We start from the raw sequence: 12,157 nt of genomic DNA on the forward strand, positions 1-12,157 counted from the left end.
TGCTATTCGTATCACAGAAGTTACGATAACAAAATTCAAAAGCTGGAAAAAGCAAGTTAGCAGCTGTCATTCAACCCTATACAGGGGTACCTCTGGTTATGTACTTAATTCGTTCTGGAGGTCCATTCTTAACCTGAAACTGTTCTTAACATGAAGCACCACTTTAGCTAATGGGGCCTCCCGCTGCTGCCGTACAATTTCTGTTCTCATCCTGAAGCAAAGTTCTTAACCTGAGGTACTATTTCTGGGTTAGCGGAGTCTGTAACCTGAAGCGTATGTAACCTGAAGTGTATGTAACCCAAGGTACCACTGTAAAAGCTTTGTGTGGGGGGGGGGGGAGAAGCATCTGCTCATATATATTGGGGGTGCAAAACTAACCTGGGCATTAATGTGTTGTTTCAAAGGGGCTGCACATACACACACAGCAATGACCAGGGACTTTACCCTGGTCATCCAAGCTGTATATGGGCACCGTAACTAAGCAACCTTGTACCACAGACTAGAGTTTGTACCAGACCCATATAAGCAAACTTCCATTACAACGTCTGATAATAATAGTCTTCAGCAGCCACTGGGAGTTCAGTAGGGAGGGGACCTGTCTGAGCTCAATTGAGAATTCCATGCATTTGTTACTTACATTACACATTTTTCTGTTTTTATATTGTAAACCACCCTGTCATACTTGGATGAAGGGGGGCATAAAAAATTAGCAAGTAAAACAAAATGGTCATCCCACTTCCTCCATTTCAACCTTAGCTTGCAACTTGAAAGCATAGAAACCTAGGGTTGTAGCCAAGTCACAAGTCATTGGGATGAATTTAAGTTAATGATATCCACTGATTTCAATGGGTCTTCTCTCAGTATGACTTAGTTGGATACAGCCTAGAATCTGGATTCATCCTTACATTCTAAAGCCTAGTCACTTTTAGGTGGAGGTAAGGTTTATTCATTCCCTAGTACAGGTACTTTCAAGCAAGCACGGTTAAGATTATAACCTGATCTTGAAATCACTGGGACTGGGTTGCAAGAATCACCTTGGGCCAATGTGTAAATGCTGTCAGAATTGAGTAGGGAAGTGTTTACTGGATAACAGCACTTCAGATTGCAGATAGCATTTAGGTTGGGGGATGACAAACTGTATATTTGAATGGTCCCCCATAGAAAAGTACTATTAAAGACGCATGTCAGAGTAAAGGCTGTATATGAAACCCCTTATTTTTCTATGCATGGCAAGTATCTTTTCCGTACTGAGCAGCTATTTAAAAGGTGGTGCTAAAAGTCCTCCTTTCCAGCATCATTTCCACTCCTAGTCTTAAGGCTGGCACCTATCCACTTTTTTAAAAAATGTAAAAAAATAAATAAATGGAAATTTTACATAAATTTTCAAATATAGTTAGAAAGAACCCATTCCCCCGCATAATGAAGCAAGCAACAATGTCAGCACAATACTCAATACACAGGTTCACCTGTGGTGTAATGTTAAGTGTCAGATATCTTTGCTGTCATTATAAAAGGTTCTGAGTGGATACCACATTTCTATACAGAAAAATGAATTGTGAGCACCATTTAATGCTTAACATGCTAAGTTTCTCCATTAGTGCTACTGCCCACATCTTCTGTCTCCACAGAGAGAGTTGAAGATGATCCAGATATTTCAAATTCTGCACAATGAGCTGTTGATCTGCCACAAACAAGAATGCAGCAAGTTCTTTGTGTTGGTCTTTCGGTTCATTGTGAAAGATGCTCAATAAAGCCAATTGTGGCATGCAATGCCCAGTCTGTTGTGTCAGCCACACATTCACTTTAGATACCCATTCTAGCACCTGAAGAATCACCATCGGTCGTCTTGAATACAGAAGCTGAACAAGGCTGAGCATATAATGATTATAGACACGAAGAGTCACCAGTCAAGTGTGTGCTACAACACGGGTGTCCCTTCCAAAAAAGCAAAACCTACTGTTATTACAAATGGCAGCCTTCATGTTAGGGTCTGTAGTTGCATGGTAGCACACAAAACACACCAACCAAAATGCCCGCACTGTTTATTACACTGAAAGTTGCAAAATACAACACAGCTGACAAGACGTCATTATAACATTTCAATGCAAATTAAAATGTATGTAAAGCTGGCTAACAAAAGTAACCTGTCATTTCTCAGAAATGAAGTCAGCTGGGCTCCACTGGAGCAGCGTGTGGGAGGTGTATCAGGTTTCCCTTTGGGTTGGTGGAAGGAACACCAAAGTGTGTCCCCCCTTTGGCTTGCTTTACACCTGGAATGATCCAAAAGAGGACCATTTAGCCTGTTGTGTCCTAGTACTCTATATCGAGGCCAAAGCCTCAGCTGCCTAGCCCACCATGTCATTCCCACTCACAACTGCACATTCAGTGCTACGGAAGTTCACATTTCCATCGTACGAGGCAGAGCTCTTCAGAATTATGTCCCAGTGTGGATTCAATGGCACTTACGCTTAGTGTGTAGACATGAAACCTCAGCTCTACTTCTGGAGGCTGTCTTCTGACCAGGGTGTGGCATGGCTTTTCAAACCACAGCAGTAGTGGAGAAACCCCAATGCTGCTCTTCAATAATTTTTGGGTTTCTTAAAAATGAAAAAATCAGCACAGGTACGGGAAGAATCCCAAAACCTATTCTAAAAAGTTTTTTCTTCTTCTTCTTCTTTGTATCTCTTAGGTGGTTCTATGCATGGATATTCCCTCCATTTCCAGTTTGGCATGCTAGCATCAAATATGAAGTTAGGGAGAGATCCTCTGAAAAAGATGGTGCACTGCAATGTGGGCCAAGCCCTTACTAGTATTCTGGAACTCATTGTGACAAAATAAGCTGACACAGGCCTTATCTGCAATGTGAACTGACAGACGTCAACGACTGGCTGAGGGCTGTAGGATTCTGAATCAGTTACATGGGCACACCCAATCCCTGAAGAGAGCCTATGCAGATACACTGTTAGTTTAACCTTCAGGTTTATTCATTCAGAAACCTGATAGTCAATTCGGCTGCAATCTTGTACTCACTTACCTGGGAATAAGTCCCACTGAAGCCCCAGGGGACTTCCAAGTATATATGCACAGGATTGCGTTGGTACATATTTTGCGACCAACTTTTAGTATGATCCTGCTGACACTTTGTCTTATTCTGCCTTGATAATTGTGGTTTGTTGCTCAAAATGAGTATTAGGACAGTGAGAGGAAAAAAAGAGGGGAAAGAGAAACCGTTCCTTCAAATCAACATCATTGCTGAATTTCTCCATATAGTAAAAGACTTTGGGCTTATTTTCCTCCATGATGTAGCAGTGTTTGTGCTTCACAGGTCTGGTGAAACCACACAGCACAGGGAACATAGGAAGAGCCTGTTGGATTCGGCCTACTTCCCATCTAGGCCCAGCATTCTGTTCCCATAGTGGCCAACCTGATGACTATGGGAAGTTCAAAAGCAAGGCCTGAGCAGAAAGGTAGCCCCTCCAAATGTTGTTGGACTTCAGCTCCCATCAGCCCTGGCCAATGGTGGAGGAGGATGGGAGCTGTAGTCCAGTTACATCTGGAAAGCTAGAGGTTCCCCATTCCTGTCACAGTGGACACATGCTGACAAATACATACTTTAAGAGGGCCCAAGGATTAATTCCCTGTTTTTAATTTTCATTACTTTTTGGATTAATCATACAAGATAAATAAATACAGCTAAAACCAGCAATAATTCTAACAACCCTTACCTAAAATTACCTTAACCAACAAAATCTCATATTTTTCTGTGTTACACCCCCTCCAACTAATATTTAATTCAGGCACATTTTTAAAAAGTTGATACATTGATTAGAATGCGTCATAGGTATCTGACACCAATCAATTGTGTAAGACTGGATCCCAAATTCTTCTTACAGAATGAGCATATTGAAATGTGAAATATTTTCTAGCTGCAACAAGAAAGGGTCACAATAGGCTTTGCAGACGTCATGTGAAAGGCATTCCAGGTCACATGATTGCAATGTGTGGCGGTGATTAACCCCAGGGTTCCTTCAGTTCCTATGCAAGTGGTAGCCATTGAGTGCCCAGTCTTGAACTTCTCCACTGCTGAATAATGCAAAGAAGATGGCTCCAAATAAGTTAATGGCAGCAGCGATATAGAAGACAGTCTGCCATTCTCCCACAGTATTCTGGCAAAGGGGCAGAAATGAGATAAATCAGTGCATTACTGTAACAGAACCATGATCAGGAATAAACTGAATGGCAGGAAAAGGAGAATGTGTGGAGCAGATAATTTGTATTAAAAAGATGGCTGCGTTCAGGTGTTGCATTCCTGATCCTTTAAACCCATTGTTTGCCTACGGTTGTGGAACCCATGGACTTGCAGATATTGCTGGACCTCAGTTAGCATGGCCAAAAGTCAGTGGTGATGGAAGCTGTAGCCCAACAACATATGGAGAACTTCAGGTTCCTATCCCTGGTTTGGAGGATTGGGTTGCAAGGACTGCTCAAGCCACAGTTTATTGGTATAGATGTCGTGGCCAACTATGGGTTGAGGAAACCAGAAGACTTCTGTTAAGGCTTGAAATAAAGAGAACACTTGAACTCTCTGCTCTTTCCTGGTCCACCTGAGCACTGTTTAGAGACTGGATCTATGTAGCCAATACAATTATTTATTCAAAACATGGCATATTTTGTTCAGCTCAGTATGACTTATGCTAAATGGGATTCAATTAGGGGTGTAACTCTTAATCTGTATAAACTACACTCAAGAGTTTAGTGCGAGTTTTAAACTGAAGTTTCCACCAGCAATGGAATAAAGTTTATAAAGAACTTTGAGAAGTTGCTCAAAGTTTGCAACTCATGCTATTAAATAACATTTCAGTATAACAACCTGTCTTGTGAATACATGAAAACTTGAGAACCTCAATTTATAGGAGGTCCATTGCCAGAGGAGATTTGAGCTGCGCTCTGACACGCCCCCCCCCAATTTTAAAATCCTGAGGAATCAATGTCAACCCAACACCAGTTTGTCAGACTCAAGGGTGCCTACCACTTAATAAAACTGATGGGGCTAAAAAGGCAGCTGTTCTGTGCTAGGATGTTTTTCTTCAGGGGTCCCAGTTAAATTCACACAGTGGAACCATGAAGCTTTGCTCTCCCCCCCCCCTCCTTCTTTCCAGGTTGTCCTCATTTTGTTTTATATATGCTTGAAGAGGCTTAAAGAACTTGTTTTGCTGAATGGGAGGGTTACTATGGCACAGCTCACAAAGCAAGGGACGAGAACATATGGGTTATTAAAATAAAAATTGATATTAGTACAGAGTGTCTCAGAAAAGAGATTAATTTTCTCTGCCGCATGACATATGGCTGCAGTTTTATATCAATAAACATGGTATGAGAGAGAAAGTATAAAACAATCTTCTTTGGTCTTGTTTAAAAATAACAAGAAAAAACCCACAGCCAATAATGACACATGATACAATCAAATCTTTAACCTTTAAAAGAAGAAAATGGGGGGGGGGGGAGACCAATAATAACTTACACTATGAGTTAGGCTTTTAGCAACAAGTGGTCCCACCATTCCTGGGATAGTGCCAAATGAATTTGTAATTCCAAGGAGAATGCCAGCATATCTAAGAAAATAAGAAGAGAAAATCAGCTGGTTCCCAATGCCATAGTGCCTTGAACTTCTTTCTGGTACTCAGGAATGATGGTAGGATTTTTATTCCCTTGCAATTCACACACACACACGTATATTATATAAAACTAGACATGTATGGGGTGGGGAGATATTTTCAGCACAAGCTCAAATGTTTTGGCACTCCTAACATACTGAAACAAGACACCCCAGAAGGAATTTCACACATGATTCATCCACTTGTCCAGAGTGGATTAGGAGACATGCACAAACTTCTCAATGAAGTATTTGTGAGGGAAATAAAACCCAAGTGCTAAGTCACCCTCATACTTGGCTTTCGCACAGGGATTCACAGTGGGCAGGCAAGTGGCCGCTCTCTAAGCCCTTGTGTGGATACACTTTGCATAAGGGCAGTGCAATCTGGGAGGAACTGTAACTTCGCGACTTGCTTTCCTCTAATTTTATTTAAACACATACTGTATCTATTTTGGCTTTTGCTTCTTAAATTTCAAAAAGCAATTCACAAACTGGAAGCATTTAAAAAATAATAATCTGTAAAACAACACAATTCTTAACGAACCACCAACCAGGCTGGAAAAGGTGTGAAGTTCAAAAAACTGGAAGGCAGAAAAACCGGAGCTCACTCTAGCTGGCATGTTAGAAATGCCATGACAAAATGTGCCTCGTGCGCTTCCCTGTCTGGTAATGTGAGGGAAAGGCAAAATGATACTCCGAGAAAGGATGCCTGGGGCAAGGCCAAAGCTCACTGGTGGAACACACACCTTGCAAGTTCCAAGTTCAGTTCAGGACATCCCCAGGTAGCGTGGGGAAGACCCCCCAACTGAAACCCCAAAGAACCATTGCACAGCTTCAGTATATTAATTACATACTTGTTGAATAAAGAAGCTGGCATTTATATGACCTTTGCTAACTTGGAACTGCTTAAACATCAATGACTTTATGAAGATGAATGCCAAAGAGGAAAAGCCTCACAGGATAGATGAGTATCTTATAAAGATCCATAAATCCCTTAGTGGTATAGCTCCCCCCCAAAAAAATATATCTAAGCATTGCAATGGCATTGATATGCACTTTGAAAATAATGTCTATAGTACATCTGTGTCCCACAGGAGCTCTTCCCCATTACCTAAGTGTCAACCTATGCAAGTACCTCTAACTATACCTTCAACAAGCAAATATCATGTGCTACAGAAACGCTGGTGGGTGGATGAGGGGAAGCAGGCAGAAAATATCAACAGCAGATTACACGCTGCAACCCTTTGCATTTCTATGCAGAGGTCAGCCCCACTGAAGCTGTATACCTGGAGGCTCCCTGCACATTTTAGAAGCCTGGAAGATCAGGATTCTATAAGATTTACTCCCAGAGTTAAGCGTGCATTGGTAGGATTGCAACTTAAGGCTGCCACACAAAGGAGTTGAATTAACCCAAATCAGTGACTGAAGAAAAACACAGACAAGTACTGTAGTTATTTAATTCACTGTTTCAGGGAATCTTGTTTGAAAAAACACACCCTCAATCATGAATACTTACGATGGTGCAATATCGAGGTGGTTGATGCTGTATCCAGATGTAGAAAACCCCCCTAGTGTTGTGGATATGGTTACAAATGCAACAGCCATTTGATAATCGCAGCCTATGAATCCAGCTGCTACAAGGAATACGGCAGGTCCAATCATTCCTTAATAAAAACAAAGCAGAAACCTTACCTTCATGGGAACTCAAATTTTGTTTATTCTTTGTAAAACATTGCAGTGACTTTTCATTAAAAAATAATACTGGTGGTTCTCAGCTCTTGATCTATAAACAAAGCAACAGTCCTTTGCTGATCCCTGGGCAAGACTGCCTAAAGCAGGGGTCAGCAAACTTTTTCAGCAGTGGGCTGGTCCACTGTCCCTCAGACCTTTTGGGGTGGGCCAGACTATATTTTGAAGGGGGGAAATGAATTAATTCCTATGCCCCACAAATAACCCAGAGATGCATTTTAAATAAAAGAGCACATTCTACTCATGTAAAAACACATTGATGCCCGGACTGTCCAAGGGCCGGATTCAGAAGGCGATTGGGCTGGATCTGGCCCCCGGGCCTTAGTTTGTCAACCATTGCTGTATCCTAACCACGTCTAAAGAGCCTGTTGCACCAAGGCACAGGAAAGCAAACAGGTTAGAGATGCAGGAGCACCTGGAAACTCAGAAGCTGTAAGGGATAGATGAAAAAAGAGGTAGTGGCCCTGGTAGAGTGCAACGTTGAAGGCACACAATGGTGGAAGAAGACACTTGTAAGGGTATAGGAGTTCCTACTGACACAAGAAGTAACATTGATCAGTGACAAGAGCAAATGCTCTGCATGTGAATGTTTAGAGCCGGACATCTCCAGTTAGAAGGAATTCTGGAAGCAGAACTCTTCTGGAGCAGACAACGCTGGGCTCGATGGACTAATATACAAGGCAGCTTCATGCATTCATAGGGATTAACACAGGATCAGTTCAAGACATGTAGCATTGCTCTCAAGCATATTGAACGCACTGAATGAATGCATTCAATCCCCGGGAAAGAGATCATTGCAGTGGCACTCAGAGCCTAGAATCTGTCCCAAGATCCACATTACTGAAAAATGTCCCACAGTAACATTATGAAATTATTTTGTCTGGCCTACTATAATGTTACAAGACGGGTGGAAAGTAAGCAGCCTAAGTGAGAAATAAGCAAATACTTTTGCATGGAACTTTTAAAGCAGAATCTACTTTCAAGCTAGCTAAGAAATGTTTTAATCTCTGTGTCTTTTGTGCTGCTGTCTTATGGACTGACCATCATTACTTTTTGATAAAAACTGAAAATAAAGAGAGGAAAGGCCCAGTAATTATTCTACATTGTGCTGCCACCTAGTGAACAAACTATATCACTACAGTGGTACCTCTGGATGCGAACGGGATCCGTTCCGGAGCCCCGTTCACATCATGAGCAGAACGCAACCCGCGTCTGTGCGGGTCGCGATTTGCTGCGTCTGCGCATACATGTGACGTCATTCTGAGCGTCTGAAAATGCATGAGCGGTGAAACCCGGAAGTAACCCGTTCCGTTACTTCTGGGTCGCCGCAGGACGCAACCTGAAAAGATTTAACCTGAAGCGACTTTAACCTGAGGCATGACTGTATTCAATTTGGAGATGCATGCTTTTGCCTGAGCTATTTTATCCATGACAAAATTGAAGCTATTGGTACTTTAGATGTTCATTAAAACCAACAAACCTGTTGTAGTTGCTTATTTAATAACCCAGCTGGGTAATAAAAAAGTCACAAGAATATGGGAAATATCAAACATATCCCGTTCTGATCAAGACTTATTGTTTTATATTACAATGAAATAGCGAAGGGAATTTGGAGATGGAGAAAGAACAGAGCAGAAGAACAGTTGATTAAAATATCTGCATTTTAAATCATCGTTTTTTGTGAAGTTATCTCAGCTGCAGTTTACATAATTGCCATTTCAGGTTGCTTCGAGAGCTTATTCAGAAGTTATTGGCACATGGAAAGGGCAAGCGAGAACATGGAGAGAACATGGAGGATGGATTGAGATGGCACAGCTCAGTAGTGGAACGCCTACTTCAAAAGCAACTCTCCCAGGTTCAGATCCCTGCCATCTCGGGGGGGGGGGCGGTGCTGAGAAGCACATGGTAAGACACTGCCAATCAGTGTAGACAATACTGAGCTAGATGATGTAACAAAGGGCTGACTCAGTGTCGGTTTATTTCAGAGAAGAGACCAAGCCAGAATGGAAGCTTAGCAGCTTCATTGCAAACAAGAAAAACAGCATGACTCATTACCTCATTTGGACACAGGGCCACCTATAGCGGGAACAGCAGTATAACAGTTAACTCTCCATTACACTCAGTTAAGGCTCCTTCCTATGAATCTACAACCAACCAGTAAGGGATAAGAAACAAGGGCCCTGTCCAAAGCTATTAACATCTGGTCCAATGCTGGTTTCATCTCTCAGCTGTTAGAAGCATTGCCCAAGTGTGTCCAGGCACCGGTTTTCTCCAAAAGCCCAAGGGTACACGAAGAGCATCTCATCAAAGTTATTCTTTGGCTCTGCTAGCCACAAAATCCTGGGAGCAGCAGCCAGAAAGGGCCTGACCCTTTCATAGCCACTATGCATACCCAGCCAGGGATGCTTACCATTTACTGAGAGCAAAAGCAGCAAAAGTGAAGTGTTTATAAAGTCCTTGGTGGGCCACCATACAAGGCTGAGTTGAGGAGCTGCATTTGGTATTATGGAACACAAGTTGCGCAGGAATGCTCTTGTTACTACTGGGAATATAAGCGTATATAAAATGCACCTGCCAGAAAGAATCCGGCAGAAGAATTGCAGCTTTCTTTACAACAGGAAAGAATTCAAAACTGAGGGAGGGGGCTTATTAAAGCAGGTAAAAACATTGTACAAGCTCGACAAAACCCCATTTAAACTACAAGCCAAATTGAAAACAAGCACATTCTTTCCTTACCTATCAGGGTAAATGTTTTGCGAACACATACGGTGGGCATGTTTTGCTTTTCCCGCAAATAATCAGCAAATTGACCAGATAGAATGATACAAATCCAGCAGCCAAAATAAGGCAGTGCAGATAAAAATCCATTCTGTACAGAAAAAGAAAACCAGATTTAGGATGGGATGGGAACACCGTTTTTGTGCATATATTTATTTATTTTCAAGATGAATACCTAAGTACAGAATAATAAAAATAATAAATGTCTTCAGCAGTACAAATGGGGTTGGGGACAGCTATTTAGAGGCTGTTTTGTACTGCCTGAAACAGCTGTTTTGTTGTAGTGTTTAATAGATACTGTACTGTAAGATAACCAGTGAACATAATTGACAAGTCACACATTTTATGATAAAGGAAACTGACTTCCTTTCTAAGGATATGGCAAAGTGATAAATTCTTGCAAGCTACAGTGGAAACAAATCCTGAGTTATGAGACATGAGTATCTGGTTTAACAACAGCAGCTTTCCACCTATTTTCAGAGATACACCAGAGGTTAACAGCCCAGTTAAAGGAGAAGACATCTGCCTGGTTTGAGGCTGGAGTGGCAGCTAGAACTGCTTGCCAGTCCACCCGTCTTGGCTTAGATTCTTTTTACAGTGAGCGGGAACTGCAACAGCCATGTTCAGGCAAGGTGGCTTATTCTGGAAAAAAGAGTCTGAGAAACCCTTCAGGTAAGCAAAAGGACAGAGCCAATGTTATGCCTACAGATGTTTGTAGACTCCAACTCCCATCAGCCCCAGCTAGTGTGGCCAATGGTCCAGGATGATGGGAGCTGTCATTCCATATTTGGAGGGGAACCAAGTTGGCTCTCTTTGTTATATATATCAAGACCAATTCTATTTCTACTGAGGTAAACTGCAAAGTGCTGGTATCAGATCAATCTGATTTAAAAGGAGATGCTTAAAGGGCTGGTTCACACTTCAGGGATTTCTCCATTTAATTATGCACCTTGCAGACAAAAGCTAGCGTGCTTTAGGCAGTTCATGAAGAGAAGAGTCAACAGCCAACTCTGTAACTGAAATTTCTGGAAACTTATACCCAAAGGGTGTGAATACTGTTGAAGATCCACTGTAGGAAAGCCCATGGCAATCAGAAGAACTGATGTTCTGCACAGCATCACTCACTCACACACTGAGGGGACATGTTTATAAATCAGCAGACCCACCAAAGGGGATTCAGACTCTGACTTGAAGTGAAGCACTCCCAGTCAGCAACTCTGCTCAAGGTTAAGGAACCCAGCTTGATGCTGCACCCAGCAGACTGGGCGACTTATCCGAAGGTTCTCCCAAGAACAGCAGCAGAATGTTCCAGGAGGAAAAGGAACAAGGAGCCAGAGAAACAGCTTCAATTCCTTCCTCCCGGGAAAAAGAACCCTCTGGTGCACATTCGTTTGTCACAGGTGTTCATTCTCAGAGAGCCTATTAAATGTGCAGCCAGCAGAACAAAAATTGCAATTGCTCTGAAGGAATTTACATAGCAACCTTTAGAATTGAAGCACAAGGTAAAGGAGTTGGATAGGCTGCTCTTCACAGCTGCTTCAATCTAATTTTAGCAAATGCTCTTGAATGGGCAGCACATTTTTAATTAAGCCGTTAACCTTAAAATGCAAAACAGGGAACAGCAATGGCACCGTAATATGTGTGTGTGTGTGTGTGTGTGTGAGTGAGAGAGAGAGAGAGAGAGAGAGAGAGAATAAAGGACAATTCTCTCTCCTCTGATAGTAAATTGATTTTTAAGTTGCACGTTCAAATTTCAGTATGCTCACTAAAAAGTGGCTAGAGTTTTAAGAGCTGCACTTCCAGAAGTAATATTGCTGGTTAAATTAACAGAATTATTTATGGACTGCAGGGGTGTGTAGAAGCGTTGGATACCCAAAGCCTCCCCTTCTCTCACTAGAATGGATTTCCCAGGAAAAACACGAACACGTGGCCTTGTGTTCCTGTGACAGGTGACAAAGATGCCATTTGAGATTCTTT

General features: G+C 42.0%; 1 protein-coding gene across 6 annotated transcripts in view; it reads right to left on the reverse strand.

Annotated features, from left to right (window-relative positions):
• Positions 1-2,025: 2,025 nt before the first annotated feature.
• The window catches only part of SLC17A5 (solute carrier family 17 member 5), a 31,972-nt gene continuing 21,840 nt past the window's right edge, over positions 2,026-12,157 (reverse strand). For all 6 annotated transcript variants that reach the window (XM_083497379.1, XM_083497378.1, XM_083497376.1 and 3 more), the window contains 4 exons: positions 10,139-10,271; positions 7,170-7,317; positions 5,522-5,612; positions 2,026-4,166 (listed from right to left, as the gene is read on the reverse strand). In XM_083497379.1, the coding sequence (XP_083353505.1) occupies positions 4,029-4,166; positions 5,522-5,612; positions 7,170-7,317; positions 10,139-10,271 (510 nt within the window). In that variant the 3' untranslated portion in view covers positions 2,026-4,028. The remainder of the gene's footprint in view (positions 4,167-5,521; positions 5,613-7,169; positions 7,318-10,138; positions 10,272-12,157) is intronic.

The sequence above is a fragment of the Podarcis liolepis genome (assembly GCF_965112155.1).
Source record: "Podarcis liolepis genome assembly, chromosome: 3".
NCBI lineage: Eukaryota > Metazoa > Chordata > Lepidosauria > Squamata > Lacertidae > Podarcis > Podarcis liolepis.